Source organism: Anabrus simplex, chromosome 12 (genome assembly GCF_040414725.1).
Source record: "Anabrus simplex isolate iqAnaSimp1 chromosome 12, ASM4041472v1, whole genome shotgun sequence".
Classification (NCBI taxonomy): Eukaryota; Metazoa; Arthropoda; class Insecta; order Orthoptera; family Tettigoniidae; genus Anabrus; species Anabrus simplex.
This window is the reverse complement of record NC_090276.1, coordinates 4,431,162-4,450,811: the sequence shown is the minus strand read 5'-3', so window position 1 is coordinate 4,450,811 and position 19,650 is coordinate 4,431,162. Positions and strand designations below refer to the sequence as shown.

General features: G+C 41.5%; 1 protein-coding gene across 2 annotated transcripts in view; it reads left to right on the top strand.

The window, feature by feature from the left end:
- Positions 1–19,650, top strand: part of LOC136884414 (spondin-1) — a 433,578-nt gene that overhangs the window by 303,057 nt on the left and 110,871 nt on the right. For both annotated transcript variants that reach the window (XM_067156552.2, XM_067156550.2), the window contains exons 7-8: positions 2,864–2,994; positions 4,853–5,054. In XM_067156552.2, the coding sequence (XP_067012653.2) occupies positions 2,864–2,994; positions 4,853–5,054 (333 nt within the window). The remainder of the gene's footprint in view (positions 1–2,863; positions 2,995–4,852; positions 5,055–19,650) is intronic.

Below are 19,650 nucleotides of genomic sequence, written 5' to 3'. Positions count from 1 at the left end.
CAACATTCTGATGGTGAACATTTTTTCAACCAACTAGACTCGAACCAGCTAACCTTGATGTCAGACCATTTAGACTTCAACGCCTTAACGATCATGGCCGCCAGGGAAGCTGGTACGGTAAAAATGTATGAGACATAACTGATCAAAAATGTAATTCTCTATAACTTTTGTGATGCTGTGTTTATCGATAGGACCATTAATTAGTTAAATTAATACACTTCATTGTTTGTCCATATCGAACTAAGATTACAACTTTTTATTATAATTTTGGGTCCACCTTATTCAATACATAAAAATTATTGTGTAGATGTAGTTACAACATATATTTTTCAATCAGTACTAGTTTCGATGCCCCACTGCGTCATCATCAGCTGATAGAAGTTTGTAGAAAAATTGACAATCATATATAAGTTTATCAGCGTAAAATTCATCATAATTTAAAACCATATTAACAGCATGAAACCGTGTTAAAATGTACTGTCTCTAAGTTCATATTCAACAAGTCAAAGACTTGCAAGTCTTATGCCATAAACTGATAAAAACATATGCAAACCAATTTGCTCACTTATGATATAAAGTGGATTAACAAGGAATTATAAAATTCTTGAAACACTACGTGCTTAATTTATCGCAGTTCTTAAAACTTCACGTATTATCGTAGTAGAAATATTTCAATAAAAACTACAGTGTCCCTTTAATGGAGCAATAGTGATGAGGTGGAAACGAGCACCAAGTTCTTTGAGATGTTATCAAGAACAACATTCCCAGTTCATTGCGGACCTGTAATAACAAGAATGTTATAAACTATCACTTCACCGATGAGGCAAGATATGAAATCGTGTCTTATAACGTAACTGTTTTTACGTGAGTCACCTCAAAAGGTCGCTGTCTATGTGAAGTGCAATGAAGCACAGCAAGCGGGTGTTGTGATAAAAATCAAGTGTCCAAGGTGGGTTGGGATTGAAGAGGGGAAGTAGGGACGAGTGGGAGGAGCAACTGAGGAACGTGGTCATAAGAAGCAACTGGCAAAGCTATTACGCTTAATACGAAACGCCAAACTATTGACCAGGACCTGTACGTTTTTTAAAAACACAATAAAGAAATTAAGTAGAGTATTTGATTTTTCAGAAATCTCATTTAAATTAAGGTTTGGATTAAAATACTGTTCCAGGTGTATATAGCAACACTCCGTAACAACCAGCAAACTTTCTTTTCCTAAGTTCTCCAAGACCTCAATGTCATGTTCTATAGATGTGAATTTATGCTTTAGATCGTGCACATGCTGGCCTACCGCGGAAAACCTGTTATATTTTATGGCTTTAGTATGTTCTGTATATCTAATTTTAAAGTTTCGTCCTGCTTGACGTTGCATTTAAATCTATACACACCCGATTTGGAATATGGGTTCGATCTATTGACTGAAACGAAACCCTGACATTATGCTTGTTGAAAATATTAGTAAACTTATATATCCTTGTTATAAGTAAATATTGTGAACGCCTTTTGATTAGGTTTGTCTTTGAGCAAAGTGGTTTGTAAACGGTACCGTACCGGTACCTAAACTTGTTGATGATACGTTCAATAAAGCATACATTAAACCCATTAGCCTTAGCCATTGAACGGATTATGTTAAGTTCTATATTCAAATTAGCCTTTGCCATGGGGATCCTAAAAGCCCGTTCTACTAAACTATTGTATGGAGAGTTATTTTTATTCTGTGGGTGCTCTGAGTCTTGTGTAATAGTAACTGCCGTTTGTGTAGGCTTTCTAAAAATACTGTAAGCAAAGGAAGAATCTGATCTGTTGATTTTTAAGTGTAGAAAATTAATTGTTTTATTACTTTCTGATTTCAAAGTAAATTTTATCTGTGGGTCAATGGTATTATGTACATCTAGAGTAGCCGTTGCGTTCCTAACACGTTTGTCTAAAATTACGAACGTGTTGTTCACATATCTAGACCAAAACAGAATGTTGTCAAATTCCCTGTCGTTCTCCATCATGTAGGTTTCCAAAGAATCCAAATAGATCTCCGCCAAGATTCCCGAGGCCGGAGACCCCATTGCCAACCCATCCTGTCAAAAATGAAGTAGTACAGTCAGCTAAGTGAACTTGAGATACAAGATTTCATGAAAATTGTTAAGTTACTTATAAATATCAAGAATAGTATAATAAGAAAAAACCTGGATTGGAACAGAGATAATGAGGAACACTGTTGGTTGGATAGAGGAAGATGGAAAGATGGGGGTGATAGAATACATCAACAGTATCCATTACCGGCCGTCCCAGGAGCTCTTGAGTTGGGAGTATGGGGGATGACCACAGGGCCCTTAACTGAGTCCCAGCATTGCTTCAACTTACTTGTGTCAGGCTCCTCGCTCAGGAAAGGGTCCCATGGTCGCCAGCCCACGCTCTCCTGGGCCCCCTTTTAGTCGCCTCTTATGACAGGCAGAGGGTACAGCGTATTTTATTCTACCACCCCCACCCACAGGGGGATACATGTGGAGGCCTAGAGAGTCTTTTCATTTTCATGCCCTTCATGGCCCTTGTCTTGTTTTGGCCGGTACCTTCATTTCCAAAGTGTCGAATCCCCTTCCATTTTTTTTTCCCCTCTGATTAGTGTTTTAAAGAGGAAGGTTTCCCAGTTGTACTTCCTCTTAAAACAAAAGTCATCACCATCATCATCCCACATCCAGGCCATGCTCGTCATTTAGAACGACCAACATCAGGTGATGCAAGCATGTCCTCGTACACTCCCCTCCCGGTGCTAAAAGCCATACGATAAATAAATAAATAAATGTATGTATGTATGTTCGCCAACACATTGATGGAGCAGGTTATTTTATGTTTGTAATATACATTTCAGATCCCTCACCAGACTGGATTGTGGGAGTATCTGCCCTTGAGTTATGTCTCAAGAACTGCAGCTGGGTGGAGTCCATCACTCTGAACCTCTACCCTTGGGATGTGGGCACTGACAGTGGTATTACGTACATGGTGAGCATATCTCATTAATTACTCGACTTGTTTAAATGTTGGAAAAGAACAAATAAGTGTGAAATCAAGTCTTAGATAGATAGTCCGGCTCCATGGCTAAATGGTTAGCATGCTGGCCTTTGGTCACATGGGTCCCCGGTTCGATTCCTGGCAGGGTCGGGAATTTTAACCATAATTGGTAAATTTCCCTGGCACGGGGACTGGACGTATGGGTCATCTTCATCATCATTCCATCCTCATCACGACGCGCAGGTCGCCTAAGGGTGTCAATTCAAAAAGACCTGCCATTATCATTATAGATAGACAGGAGGAACAAGGCCTCCTATCCAGGCGCATAGTGTCCGTGGATGTGTTGAAAGTGCTGCTTCAGTTCAAATTTTAAATGCTGCATGAATTTTAATGATTTAGAATTATGTGCTATTTTAATTTCCTTTAACTTTCGCTAGTAAATCCGCATGCCGGCTAGCGCCTTGACTCCCGAGCCCCTTGGATGTGATTCTGAAGTTACCGACAAGATCGTGAAGTGGTACAAAGTTACGTTCTGTTGATATGAATATTGATTCCCATAGGGAACCTGAAATATTTGTCCTGAATGAATAAATTCATAATTCCAATATAATTGGTCCATTATTGGACGTTATAAATTTTCCCCCTAACTCATTCTTGTTTGCCAGCATTTTGCCCCAGTGTGGGATCATCACTTGGTAACTAGCACACCTACCAAGACGCTTGGCCAGTGCATAAAGTTAGACATTCTCAGATGTGCCATTAATCTACAATGTGAAAAGTGATATAGCCTAGAGCATCAACTGTGTAGCTAATGTAACAAATCACAGATAGTATATGCATACAGCATTCCAAGGCAGAAATAAATTACAGCAGTAATTAGTGATAAAACTAAAACATAAATCGTCGCCATGAGACCTATCTGTGTCGGTGCAACGTAAAGCAAATTCTAAAAAAAAAAAAAAAAAAGTTACAAACACGCTGTTTCTTGATTTATTCCTATCCATTGCAGAAACACTGTTCAACACAAACGACTTTTGCAGGCGTTCTAACAGTACTGGGTTATCAGTAGTAATCTGTGTGCTTTAAATGAATCAGTCACAATTATAATTTTTCACGCAATGATTTTTAAAACCTTGGAACATCGCTACGCCATCTTCCATTTCTCATCATCATACTCTCTAAAAATACCACACCATGTCATCCCCTTTTGTTATGCTTCGCGGGAAGTACATGGTATTGTATGGTCAGCACAACTGAATCTGCAGCCGTTGATCTCTATTTACTAGCTTTATTGTAAACAGCAATCCATCCAATTTTAAGATTTTAAGTATTACTGAGATCATTTCTGTGGGAAATGAAATGCATTATTTATGCAAGTTATATTTTCCTCCAAAAGTTTTAAGAAGAAAATTGGGGTGCATTCATTACGTGAGTAGATACGGTATGCAGGGCTGAATGTTATGTCTTTACGATTTACCATTCCCTAGGCCTTTAAGTTATTTTTTGTCCATACAAAATGGGAGATTCTCACATATTGGACCCCCTTACATTTTATGGCTGCAAAAATGGGGGGGGGAAGGGATCTAATATGCAAGTAAGTGCAGTATTCATTTTCATAATATGCAGACAAAATGCATATCTTCTTTATGGAGATATTGTTTAATTTTTGTGCATATTTGTTAATATATGATAGGTTTTGGTTTATTAAAATCTGAAGTCCAGAACATTATTTTCAAGTTATTTCAAAAGCTTCATTTGATATTCTTATCTTATAAATAATATTTCTTTTTCACAATACTGTGTATAAATCAACGTCTTAGCCCTGATGATTACTGCATGCATGTTTCAGTCAGAAGATTCACCCAACCCCACGCCCGAACCCATCAGGCGCATCACCTCCACCTGGCCTGATGATGAACGTTCGCCTTTCTATGACCCTCACGGAGAAGATATCAAGCCTCTTGCTCGCATACAGTTGACTCGTCAGAGGTTGTACGAGAAGAGTTGCGAGGGTGTAGTTGATCAAAACCCAGACTCTCCAACCGACAGTGGTAAGACCTGCACTGAGTTCTGTAAACCAGGGTGAGAACTTTCCAGTCACTAGGTGATTTCTTATTGCATTTCTTATATTGTGATCCAATATTAGAAATCTTGTTTCTGTTTTCAGTATTTAGAAATGCTTTACCCTTTGTTAGCATTTGTATTCACGAGTTCAGTGTTCAATCAAGAGACACTTATGAGTATTTCATGTTATTTTGCTTTATTGGTGGTGGTGGTGGTGGTGGTGGTGGTGGTGGTGGTGGTGGTGGTGGTGGTGGTGGTGGTGGTGGTGGTGGTGGTGGTGGTGGTGGTGGTGGTGGTGGTGGTGGTGGTGGTGGTGGTGGTGGTGGTGGTGGTGGTGGTGGTGGTGGTGGTGGTGGTGGTGGTGGTGGTGGTGGTGGTGGTGGTGGTGGTGGTGGTGGTGGTGGTGGTGGTGGTGGTGGTGGTGGTGGTGGTGGTGGTGGTGGTGGTGGTGGTGGTGGTGGTGGTGGTGGTGGTGGTGGTGGTGGTGGTGGTGGTGGTGGTGGTGGTGGTGGTGGTGGTGGTGGTGGTGGTGGTGGTGGTGGTGGTGGTGGTGGTGGTGGTGGTGGTGGTGGTGGTGGTGGTGGTGGTGGTGGTGGTGGTGGTGGTGGTGGTGGTGGTGGTGGTGGTGGTGGTGGTGGTGGTGGTGGTGGTGGTGGTGGTGGTGGTGGTGGTGGTGGTGGTGGTGGTGGTGGTGGTGGTGGTGGTGGTGGTGGTGGTGGTGGTGGTGGTGGTGGTGGTGGTGGTGGTGGTGGTGGTGGTGGTGGTGGTGGTGGTGGTGGTGGTGGTGGTGGTGGTGGTGGTGGTGGTGGTGGTGGTGGTGGTGGTGGTGGTGGTGGTGGTGGTGGTGGTGGTGGTGGTGGTGGTGGTGGTGGTGGTGGTGGTGGTGGTGGTGGTGGTGGTGGTGGTGGTGGTGGTGGTGGTGGTGGTGGTGGTGGTGGTGGTGGTGGTGGCTGGAATGGGTCTAACTACAAGTCCGAAAAATGAATTAAAATTTCAATAACGGTTATATTTTCGAACATAGCAAGATTTAACAATTAACAATACCAAAACATTAACAATCTTTCACTAGGTGCGATTGCAATAACATATCAGGTACCATGACAAAGTTTTTACAAGGTCAATACATCCAAAATTTAGTAATCCGGGCTTTAACCCCTCGCTTAGCATTTCTTGAGCTCACGGCTCCCAGTTACAAGAAGGTACAAAGGTTCAGGGGCAGAAAACCCCAAGTTCACGGAGTACTTGCTCCGACCAACAGCATACCTAGCCTCCAAGAGGCACACCTTGTAAGTACAAAATATTAAGGAAAGAGCTATCAGGCTCTCAAATTCTCAACATCAAAAATTTACAACACTCTGGCCTTCTATGACCCAATTTTACAATTTGAAACAGGGGTATCTCGTACCCAACCTACAAGGGCCTTTATGAAAAGGAACAGGTTAATAAAATGGCCCAAAATAATATGTCTGGAGGTGAGTACTTGCACTCCTACATGAACACTTGTTAAAACCTAAGGGGCATTAGGCCGATTAAACAGGAGTGATTCCCACACTAGGGAGGTGACTCGTATAAGAAAATTTTAATACATTAAGAATAGAAAATCGTTTATGAAAACGTAGTCACCTCCAATCAAAAATGAAGGGGAACTCGAGAGGGTAAAGCACTCTCTATCCCCGATTTACAGTTAAAGACTTTTGAAGTTTTTACATTAGACAGAAGAAGGTTACATTTAGAAACTAAAATTACATGTTTAAAGATTCGGACCTTCCCCTCGGGCTAAACTGGCGAAGAAAGCAATAAAGAAAGATGTTATGTGACCATTACCTTGATGGAGAACTGCTGCCTGATGATAGAGGCGCCTACCCGCCTCGTGCTTTACTCCCGCACTCTCAGAAATACGACGATGAATTGGCCGAGAGACGTGAAAAGCCACGGTATTTAAACCCTCAGGGAAGATTCGAGATCTTTCATGAATCATTAAGATACACCCACATAAATTTTATTGGCTGATACAAAAATGGAGAAGAAACACAGGATAGGTTAGAAATTAATTACAAAAATTCGGGATTGGCTAAATTCAAAACTGGCGAAAAGGAGGGAAATATTGCCAACCCAGAAATAAATGAACATCACTTAGTTACCAGAAACCTAGAAATACAAAACTTCTTCAGAAAAGTTCTTCCACTTCGCAGGATCCTAGGTTTTAGTAGTGACACCTTGAGACAAAAAGGTCAAATTTATTAAATTATCAGTTGCACATTTTTATCAGTAGGAGAGTACTATTAGGCGCAGAATTAGAATGCGTGGGATAGGGGTGTACCTCCCGGTATTATTATTATTATTATTATTATTATTATTATTATTATTATTATTATTATTATTATTATTGTTACCGTGTTTTAGTGGTAGGTAGAGGTGAAAGAAGGTGCGGGCTTGAACGGGTCTCAAACTACGGAATCAAAGTTAATGTAAAATTTAACAAGGTTATATTTTCTTTTTAAAATGACGAAATAACAAGCATTGCAGGTACAGAGTAGCAAGTCAACAAAATGTATGTACAATATTTACTAGATTTGGGCTCAGCGCCCTTGCTTCACAATTCGTGGGCAATCAGCCCAACCTTACTTCAAAATAAGTTTTACCAGAGGGGCAGAAAACCCCATTCATGTTCAGGAACATTTGCTCCAAATTACACTGAAAAGCCTCCACGAGGCATACAACACTCAATTTTCAAAAAAAGAGCCACTCGCTCTCAACTCTAAGCCTCTCAAAGGCCACACCAAACTCCACCTTCAAGTTGTCCTCACTGGACATAGACACAGGGGTAAAATACCCAACCTACTGAGGTCTATTAAATGAAAAGGGGTAATTACATGACCTCCAAAATAACAATTTGAGAGGAGGCGATCTGCACTCCTAATACACTTTGTTTTTAAAAACCTAATCTGGCTCTAGGCCACTAATGCAAGGGCTAATCCCATACTACAGAGGTGACTTTTAGAAAAGAACAATTTATTTTACGTTAACTAAGAATAGGTTGAGAAAAATAAGTTCACCTCAAAACAATATGATTGGGAACTCGAGAGGGTTAAGCACTCTCTACTCCAATATGCAGTTTAAAAGATGGAATAGATACAAGTTCCTTTACATTTTTAAGGAAGGTTACATAATGGAAAAACTTCGGACCCGCCCCGAGAGTTAAACTGCTGAGCAAGCAAGAAAAGAAGTAATTAATCGGCCATTACCTGGTTGTTGACTGTCGCCGAAGAAAGAGGCGCTTCCCGCCCCCTGCTATGTACTTTACACACAGAAAGATGGAACAGAAGTGGCCCGGAGACCCTAAAATCAGCAGTTTATATCCTCTCGCGGAAGGTTCGAGGCGTTAGGGGAATGAAAACACCCTCCCACAAACACTTTATTGGGTAGGATACAGCAACATATTCAAGTTGGGGGAAAATACCTCGGATTGGTCAGAAATTAATAAAAGAAATTCGGGATTGGTTAAGTACAAAACAAGGGGAAGGAGAGGGGTATACAGCCAACTTAAACAGTAACAGAAAGAAATTTAACAAGAAACAAACTTTTGAAATAAAAATTTCTCCAAAAAAAAACAGTTCTTTCACTCCGCACTAGGGTGCACTATTGTTGATCTTCAGTAGTGTCCTCTAGAAGAGAAAGTTCACACTTCTTACTACAAGCAAAACAAAATACGTCGAAAATGACACAGTTCAAAAACTCTAAAATTTCCAGGTAGTGACATCTTCTGAGAAACTTGAAAATTAATACCGTCAATAAAGTTCAGACTTCCTCCAGCAGAGGAGTTTCAACTGGCGCAACTTTTAAATTAGCGGCGTGGAGGTGTACCGCCCGGTACAGACCTCCCCCCCCCCCCCCCAAAAAGTTCCTCCAGGGGTGACACATGAAATTTGTTTGAAAACAAGGTCCAAGTTTTGATGTAGATATGGAGATTAATTGCCGAAAAATTTATAAGATTCTCTTAATGTGGTTTGATTCAGTTTCAAAATTTTGTTGTTGCAGGTGAAGTAAAGTCTTTATGGTTGTAGAAGTGGAATTCAGAAGATAAACTTTTAATACTTGAAAGTGAAGAAATATTTTGCAAGGTCCACCAAATATTGCTGTTGAATTCCCAAGTGTAGTCATCGCTTATAGTAACTGTCCATGTAGTTGATGTTGATTAAGTTGGATGGCCAGACCGGCCGTTGCAGCTTGCGTCCAAAGGAGGCCGCTCGGACCCCTCAAGTACCCTGAGATACCGCTCGCCCGCACTATGAGGGGAGCAGTGGTGTTGAAGCACGCCGCGCCCGCGGTGAACATATACAGGCTGCGGGCAAGTAGCAGGTCGTGCGCCGCACATCAGCCTTGGCCGGGAGGAGAGCTCCGGCTCGCCGTGCACATGTCGTCTTCGCTGGGGTCGAGGGGGCCCTTCCTCTAGCCCAGTCGCGGCACGGCGCCACGCGGCTGCGGGGGCACTGAAACATTAAAACTAGGCGGCAGAATTGTTGGACCATCATCTTTTTTTGAGGGCACAGGCTTGGTTGAGAGGTTGAGGGGCCAGCGGCGTGCAGATATCCATGGCATTTAATATAAGCAAGCCACAGTGTGTATAGCAGGAGACGGGAGCGTGGTAATGGCCGTGGTAAGGACAGAATGGCAGTTTAACGGTGCGGGGAGGGTTTACAAAAATACTTACATATGAAACTAAATTTTATAGAAGGGGCAGAAAGCCTTAAAAGTGAAACTCAAAAAATATAACCTTCATATTCCTTTCAAATTATATGAAGCAAGTTGACACAAAATTTACACTGGTTTCACCTGTGACAGGTGAACCCTAAATATCCTCTCGGTGGCTGGATTACTTAATAACAACGTAGCCGGCGTAAGAAAATCGAGAATGATACAAGGGCCATGAAATCTGGGGGCAAGCTTGCCCGCGGGAACAAAGTTCTTGACCATAACTCGGTCACCTACCTTCAAAGGGGTGGGTCTCCGTCCACGATCATACCTTTCCCTAACCTTTTCATGAGACACTTTAAGATTGGCTTTAGCCTTCTTCCAAAGATCTTTAATGATGTCCGGATCTATTGTCTCGGGTAGAATGTCACTCAGAGACCAAAGGTTAGAGAGCGGCGTGTTGGGAACAAACTTGAACATCAAAGAGGCTGGAGTAAATTTATGTGATTCATGAACCGCCGAATTCAAAGCAAAAGCTAACCAATGCAGGGACGTATCCCACCTGGAATGATCTTCATGATGATAGGCAATAAGCGCGGACCTGAGATTACGGTTAACCCATTCAGCCAGAGATGGTTGAGGGTAATAAGCAGAAGTAGTTACATGAGAGATGGACAAGTCGAAACAGAATTTACGAAAAAGATTAGATGTGAACGCCTTAGCATTATCAGACACAATATATTGGCACGGACCAAAAGAGGCAAAAATAGAATTTAAGCAAGTAATGGTAGACTGAGCGGTAGCCAGCTTAGTCGGAAATAACCAGGAAAATCTAGTAAAGCCATCTACGCATACAAAGATAAACTTGTTAGCATTTCCCTTAGACTGGGGGAAGGGTCCTACATAATCAATATACAGGCGTTCCGTGGGGCGCGACGCTTGATGAGAAGACAAAAGGCCTACCTTGGTGGACATGGTTGGTTTACTAAGCAAACAGGGTTTGCAAGCCTTCACTAGTTCACGGATTTCACCGTCCATACCTTTCCAGATGAACATTTCACGAATCTTCTCACGAGTTTTAAAGATTCCAAGATGCCCTCCTAATGGGGTCTCATGATAATACTTGAAGATCATAGGTACAAGAACAGCTGGAACGACAACTTTCATCATCTTATCATGCCTCGAGGGGCAACATAGAACACCATTCCTCAGAACATAAGGGACGACATGTTCCCCAGAAGAAAGGGTTTCCATTATCGGAGCCAGCGTCGGATCTTCACGTTGGTATTTCTCGATATCCCTAAAGAGCATGGGAACATCTGTTAAGATGGCATTAACATCAGATAGTATGGACTCGGAAGGTGATGAACTATCGACCGGTTCATGGGTCTCGACGTCGTTGGAAAACATACGGCTGAGTCCATCAGCAACAACATTTTCGGTACCTCTGATATGCCGGACATCGAATTGGAAGGCAGAAATACGGATGGCCCAACGGGCTATACGACCAGTACGACGCGGCCTACCTAAGACCCAGCTTAAGGCTTGATTATCTGTCTCCAGGTCAAATTTGACGTGTTCCAGATAGAGACGGAACTTCTCTAAGGCGAATAAGACTGCCAAACCTTCGAGCTCATAGATGGAATACTTGGCTTCTTGAGCCGATAGAGTCCTAGATGCATAGGCGATGGGTCGCCTCCCTAGTTCAGTCTCTTGAAGAAGGACTGCCGCTACTGCTGACGACGACGCGTTGGTTTGGACGATGAATTTCTTCGAGGAATCAGGCATAGCAAGTACAGGGGCATTACAGAGAGCTAATTTAAGATCTTCAAAAGCGGCTTGTTGAGAAGGTCCCCACTCGAATTTGATGCCTTTCCTACGAAGAAGGTTCAAGGGCACCGCTCTATTAGCGAAGTTAGGAATAAACTTCCTGAAGAAATTCACCATACCTATGAACCTGGCGATACCTTTAATGTCCTTGGGAGGTTTAAAATCACGGATGGCCTGTGTTCTAGAATGATCGACTGCTACACCATCAGGTGACACAATATGCCCTAGGAATGACATAGAGGGCTTAGCAAAGGCAACCTTGGACAACTTGACAGTTAACCCAGCCTTACGAAGGCGATCGAGAACTTCTCGCAGATGATCTAGATGTTCTTCAAAAGTCTCTGAAAATACGACGACATCATCCAAGTAGTGATATAAGTACTCAAATTTGATGTCGGAGAAGGCCCTATCTAGTAGCCTAGTGAGTACAGCTGCTCCCGTGGGGAGCCCGAAAGGCACGCGGTTGTATTCGTATAAGTTCCAGTCCGTGGCAAACGCTGTGAGGTGTTTAGACTCTTCGGCAAGGGGAATTTGATTATAGGCCTGATTCAGGTCCAAGATAGTAAAGAACTTGGCCTTACGGAACCATGAAAAACAAGAATGAAGGTCGGGAAGGGGCACGGATTGTAACACCACCTTCCGATTGAGAGCCCTATAATCAATGACAGGCCTGAAGCCTCCTTGGGGTTTCGGGACTAGAAAAATAGGCGAAGAATACGCCGACTTAGAGGGCCTAATAATACCATCCTTCAACATTTGATCGATGATTTCTTTCAAGGCCTTCATTTTAGGTGGAGATAGCCTATATGGTGGAAAACGGACAGGCATCGAATCCGTGACCTCAATTTTGTATTCAATAAGGTCAGTAACACCAAGAGTATCAGAGAACACCTCTGGAAATGACTGACATAATTTACGAATACTATCAGCCTGCTCCTCAGGTAGATGTCTAAGGTCTAACAACATCTCATCCTGGGTAGGCGAAATAGATGAACATGATACAGAATTACACTTTAACAAGGGAATTTTACAATTGGACGCAAACTTGAATGTGCACGACCTACTCTGGAGATCGAGCAGAAGACCAGTGTGAGAAATGAAGTCCGCTCCCAGTATGATGGGGCAAGACAAGTGCTTAGCCACAAACAGTTTGATTTTCCATGTAAATTTAAAAATACGAATTTTGGCATTTACAGAACCTAGAATTTCTAATGGGGATGAATTAGCCGAAACATATTGAACAGGAGATGAATCATAGTCAGGTAATTTACAAACAGACTTAAATTTTGAATACCATAGGTCCGAAATAATTGAACAAACACTGCCTGAATCTAATAGAGCTGTTATAGGCTCGTTATTTAACTCAATCTTAAGAAAAGGAACAGGTGCGGGGGTATCCGCCGCAATCCTAAGACATTCTTTAGGGCATTCAAAAGATGAATTTGAAGACTGATCGTTCCCTGAATTCACGACCTTTTTGTCAGGGGCTGAGCCTTGGGAAGCAGAATTAGTCGACTCAGCCGAAGCCGCTAGTCACATTTTATTATTGGCATTGGTGGAATTTGCACCAGAAGTTGAGCAGGAGGGGGTGCTATTTGAGTTTGGGCAATTCTTGGCGATATGTGAGAAAGCCCCACATTTAAAACAGCCTTGTGATGAACCAGCCCCATTCCTTGTCCCACTCGACTTGATCAGTGGACACTTATTGCGAAGATGGTCAGGCGACCCGCAAGCACAACATTTACGGGAATTGACTGGTCGGCGAGGTGGAGGCCGAGGATTACTAAAAGAAGGAGGGGGTTCTTTCGCGACACGCAAAGAATCGGCGTATCTAACTCCTTCCGCTGAGACGGCCAATGCTTCAAGTTCAGAGAAAGTTTGCGGGCACGCCGCGAAACACAAATATGACCTATAGGGTGGTGAGATACCTTCCACAATGGCTTGTACAATCTGATCCTCAGGGAAGTGAAGAGCAAACACCCTAGTATAAAACTTAATGTCCTGTATGAAATCAGCCAAGTTTTCATCCAAGCATTGTACACGGTAATAGTACTTCTGAATCAGAGATGACCTCGCGCGGGCGGGAATAAAATTTGCAAGCAAGTGTGCATGAAAATCTTCAATAGATGACTGTTCAGCTATGGCTCTTACTATTTTGTCAGCGAGAATACCAATTGCATAAGGATAGATAATTTGCAAAATTTGACATGGAGAAAGAGAAAACACAAGGGCATGATCCTGAAATTCAACTAGAAATCTTAAAAATGAAATTACGTCACTGGTGGTATTAACGGAAAACTTAGAGATACCTCTGAGCAACATTGCCAATGGATGAGGCAAGCTGCTAAACCCTGGTGACATAGTAGGTAAAGGTTTCAATTGCAAGGAAGTTAATTCAGAACGTACATTATTTAATGAGTTACGGCGTTCAGACTCGTCCAATGGGGCAGAGGTTGTTTGAGCAGCAATGGTTTTCCTATTTGCTTCTCCCTTAGGAGGCTCTTCCTCACTACCTACATTCACGGTGGTGGGTAGATCGCTTTTGGGAGGAACCTCCCCCGTTAACAATTGAGTGACCTTGCTAGACAATTCCGAAATATTTTCAAGCAGCGTACTAGCTTCTTTCCTCTGAACGTCATTCAACTTCAGAGACAACAGATCGTTAACTCTATTTGAAAAGTGATGTAGCCTGGCTTGCACACGCTTAATTTGATTAGGAGAAGGATCATTTTCATCAAAAAACTAACTACAGAGGCTAGCCCAGTAATATTCTCGACGATCGTGGAAAGAGAGTCGTCAATTTCTTTCTCTCCCAAGGTGGGGATGGAAATAGGCAACTCAAGGGACTCTCTAAGCTTGTTTGTGTCTATCGCAACCGTGCCTCCAGATAGCACATTTCTAATAGTCAATTCATAGATTAACTCCTCCTTGCGCAAATAGTTAAGATGGAGAACATCGCGAGGGCCGGGCATGATGACAGAACAATTTTGAAAAAAAAATCAAAAAATTCCAGCAACTGAGAAAATTGTTAGAGTTCGGAACAAAACAATGTTTAGCCGTCAAAAGGGGCTAAATTGAGACCCATTCAACCACGCTCTGCTACCACTTGTTACCGTGTTTTAGTGGTAGGTAGAGGTGAAAGAAGGTGCGGGCGTGAACGGGTCTCAAACTACGGAATCAAAGTTAATGTAAAATTTAACAAGGTTATATTTTCTTTTTAAAATGACGAAATAACAAGCATTGCAGGTACAGAGTAGCAAGTCAACAAAATGTATGTACAATATTTACTAGATTTGGGCTCAGCGCCCTTGCTTCACAATTCGTGGGCAATCAGCCCAACCTTACTTCAAAATAAGTTTTACCAGAGGGGCAGAAAACCCCATTCATGTTCAGGAACATTTGCTCCAAATTACACTGAAAAGCCTCCACGAGGCATACAACACTCAATTTTCAAAAAAAGAGCCACTCGCTCTCAACTCTAAGCCTCTCAAAGGCCACACCAAACTCCACCTTCAAGTTGTCCTCACTGGACATAGACACAGGGGTAAAATACCCAACCTACTGAGGTCTATTAAATGAAAAGGGGTAATTACATGACCTCCAAAATAACAATTTGAGAGGAGGCGATCTGCACTCCTAATACACTTTGTTTTTAAAAACCTAATCTGGCTCTAGGCCACTAATGCAAGGGCTAATCCCATACTACAGAGGTGACTTTTAGAAAAGAACAATTTATTTTACGTTAACTAAGAATAGGTTGAGAAAAATAAGTTCACCTCAAAACAATATGATTGGGAACTCGAGAGGGTTAAGCACTCTCTACCCCGACATGCAGTTTAAAAGATGGAATAGATATAAGTTCCTTTACATTTTTAAGGAAGGTTACATAATGGAAAAACTTCGGACCCGCCCCGAGAGTTAAACTGCTGAGCAAGCAAGAAAAGAAGTAATTAATCGGCCATTACCTGGTTGTTGACTGTCGCCGAAGAAAGAGGCGCTTCCCGCCCCCTGCTATGTACTTTACACACAGAAAGATGGAACAGAAGTGGCCCGGAGACCCTAAAATCAGCAGTTTATATCCTCTCGCGGAAGGTTCGAGGCGTTAGGGGAATGAAAACACCCTCCCACAAACACTTTATTGGGTAGGATACAGCAACATATTCAAGTTGGGGGAAAATACCTCGGATTGGTCAGAAATTAATAAAAGAAATTCGGGATTGGTTAAGTACAAAACAAGGGGAAGGAGAGGGGTATACAGCCAACTTAAACAGTAACAGAAAGAAATTTAACAAGAAACAAACTTTTGAAATAAAAATTTCTCCAAAAAAAACAGTTCTTTCACTCCGCACTAGGGTGCACTATTGTTGATCTTCAGTAGTGTCCTCTAGAAGAGAAAGTTCACACTTCTTACTACAAGCAAAACAAAATACGTCGAAAATGACACAGTTCAAAAACTCTAAAATTTCCAGGTAGTGACATCTTCTGAGAAACTTGAAAATTAATACCGTCAATAAAGTTCAGACTTCCTCCAGCAGAGGAGTTTCAACTGGCACAACTTTTAAATTAGCGGCGTGGAGGTGTACCGCCCGGTACAATTATTATTATTATTATTAATATTATTATTATTGTTGTTGATGTTGATGTTGATGTTGATGTTGTTGTTGTTGTTGTTGTTGTTGTTGTTGGTCTACATCAGAAACTTGTTAACCTTATTGCAGTCACTCTGAGAAACACAGTCTAACGTTAGGTTCAGAAATGAAATCTCTGAACCATTTGAAATTCATACTGGTCTTCAACAGGGAGATGGATTATCCCCATTGATGTTTAATTGTGTTCTGGAAAAAAATATGCGTGAATGGAGTAAGATTGTTAAGACTGGAAGAAATATTTGACTAAATTGTCTTGCATTTGCTGATATTAGCAAGTAGTATAGAAGCAAAATTTCAAGCAGAGGAACTAGAGCAGCAAAGGTTGGAATGCTAATGAAAAGGCATCCATAGAGACGAGCACAACAAATTACGTGGCTGCGTTACAAAAAAACAGTCTCTTTCAATCAATGCTAAATTTCGCCATTATAACTCCGTCATCAAACCGGAAGCAACTGATGCAAGTGAAACATTATTCAAACTTAATACCCAAGCAACAACAGACAAACTGCAGAAAGTAGATAGAAGAATTCTCCAGACAATTATTAATAAAAACAGCTGCCCCAAGCAAGTATATGCTCGAATTTTCTTATGAAGAGGATCCACTTCAGTGTCAGACACGTGCCGTTGTTAGAATTTTATATGACACAAATTTTCTTTTGGACAAAGATTTTAATTTGTTTACAATGATTTTAACATGTGTTGTATATGTTATGTCTCAACATCATATTTTATAACTACTATTCCTTAGTGTTATTACCTTAAGAAATCACAGTTCAATTTTTATCAATTATAAAAATGTTGATGTCCTCTAAATAATGCTTGTTTTAAGATCAAATAAGGCTGATGATGCCCAATGAAAGAAGGGCAAAACATGTCCCATTAAAATTTAGAATTTTTATGTTTATTTAACGACATAACGTGGTATTAATTGTATTGAATAGGTGGGGTAATAAATATACTCCTTTTGTAAACTGAGTGAAATCACTGTTTTCAATACAGAAGAAAAATGAGAGTGATGGTTTGTAATAGAAGCGAAATTGCTGAGCCAGTACCTACTACTTTAGGCCAAAAATCAGGAGTTGAAGTTGCACGTAGGAATGTAAAAGGCATTCCTATTTTAAATGCTTTTTCCCCTCCTAATGTTGCAAGCTCTTTGCATTCAATATTTTCTGTGGTCCCTTTTTTTGTAAGAAATCTTTTTATTTGTATGTTTTCTATAGAAGTTGATTCTTTTAATCTCTCTACATATAGCTAGGCTCTTTCTTCTGCTGCTTGGAGGTCTTCCTCGTTTGCATTAATGCCGATCACTGATTCTCTCTGTTGTCTTCTTCTTCCAGGTCGTCCTCCCGTCGATCTATGACTGTCAGTTTCTTTTGCTACCTCTATCTGGACAAGTTGATCCTGCTTTACTTCTGGGTTAATTTGGAGATGTCTATGGATTATTCCATACTTCGAGTCTATGTGTTTGTTTGTTGTAGTTGGGTATTGTCTTGCTGGTCTGATTTATTTGGGGAACTTAATGGGCATAGTGTACTCTTGCTAAGATGTACGTTTTCCTCTTCATCCGGTGAGTTACTTCGTAGTGTACCCCATCTGATTCAATGATATTTGTCCCTTTTGTCCCTCTATCTTGTTGTCCGTTTCTTTTCCTATTCTCAGTGATATTCTGTATTGGACGTTTACTTTCTTCCTTCTCACTGGCGAGATTTGTTTGTGCTTGCTGACCTTTGTGGATTCTTCACGTACTGATTCTGAAGGCTGGTCCCTTGTCTTTTATATGATGTCAACTAGTTCATTTACGAGGCATGTTTTCTAAGTAAGTACCATTTTGAAATAAATGAAAAACAGATTTTTTTAACAATTTTATTTTTATATGAAAGCCTGTACATTACTCTACTTTTCAACGTAATTCCCACCAATATTGAGGCACTTGTCAAATCGTAAAACGAGCTTTGCATACCATCCTCATAGACGATGGCCGCCTGATTTGTCAGCCACTGCAACACGGCCATCTTGACACCATCATCGTCGTGGCATTTGCCGGCTATATGTTTCTTCAAACGCAGGAACAAGTGGTAATCACTGGGCGCAAGAATCGGGACTGTATGGAGGGTGATAGAGTTGTTCTCAGCGAAATGATGTGATGAGGTCTTGGGTTCGATGAGCCGCATGTGGGTGGGCATTGTCATGAAGCAAAAGGACGCCCTTACTGAGCATGTCACGCCTTTTGTTCTGAATTGAGCGGCGCAATTTCTTTAAGGTCTCACAGTACGTTGCTGAATTGATTGTCTCACCACGGGGCAAAAAGTCCACCAGTAACACCCCTTTTCTGTCACAAAACATGGTACAATGATTTTCCAGGCTGACATTGTTTGCTTAACCTTCACTTTCTTGGGTGAAGTTGAATGTCGCCATTCCATAGACTGCTGTTTTGATTCAGGTGTAATGTAGGACACCCAGGTTTCATCCCCAGTTACAATTTGACTAAAAAAATCATCACCTTCCTTGTGGTAACGCTCCAGGAAAGTTAAGCCACTGCCTAAACGTTTGCTTTTGTGCTCCTCCGTCAACATTTTTGGTACCCAGCGTGAGCACACCTTTCGATAATTTAATCGTTCACTCACAATTTCATAAAGAACACTTCGAGAAACTTGAGGAAACACGTCAGATGACGACGTAATCGTAAAGCATCTGTTTTCTCTTACTGCTCGGTCAACTGCCTGCACCATATCTTCACTAATGACTCGCCCACTCCGTTCTTCATCATGCACATCTTTGCGGCCACCTTTAAATGCTCGAACCCATTTCCTAACCATTCTACCGCTCATAATGTTTGGTCCGTAAACTGGACAGATGTCACGATGAATATAGATAGCTTTCAAATCTTTTGCACTCAGAAAACAAATAACAGACCGGACTTCACAGTCGGCGGAACTCTCGATCGGCGAGGCCATCGCAGCGCTGCATCGGCGGAGTATCAAAACGGTACTTACTTAAAAAACATGCCTCGTAATTTAGAGTTCAGAGATTTTAACTCTTCCTGCATGGATATTCCTGCTTTGTACATTAAAAAGTCCTGTTCACAATTAATACATAACCGTAGTAATTTTGGTTTTTTTTATTTGATGCCTTTAGAGCATTAAACTGGCCCTGTTGTAGTTCAGTGCATTGTATGTGGTGCCATATTTGGCACAGACCATCACACATAACTGCGTATTCATCTTCAACTCTACGTTCGCAGATGGGGCAGATTTTGTGATTGTTGTGGCTTTCCTTCTTTTTTGCAACTACTGCGTATGACTGAGTCTGTATTACTCGCTGCCATCTGTACTATTTTTTGAGAACTTGTCTTGTCTTGACTTCTCTTTTCCTTTACTCCTTAGTGATAATAAAAGGACCTTGTAAAATGTGT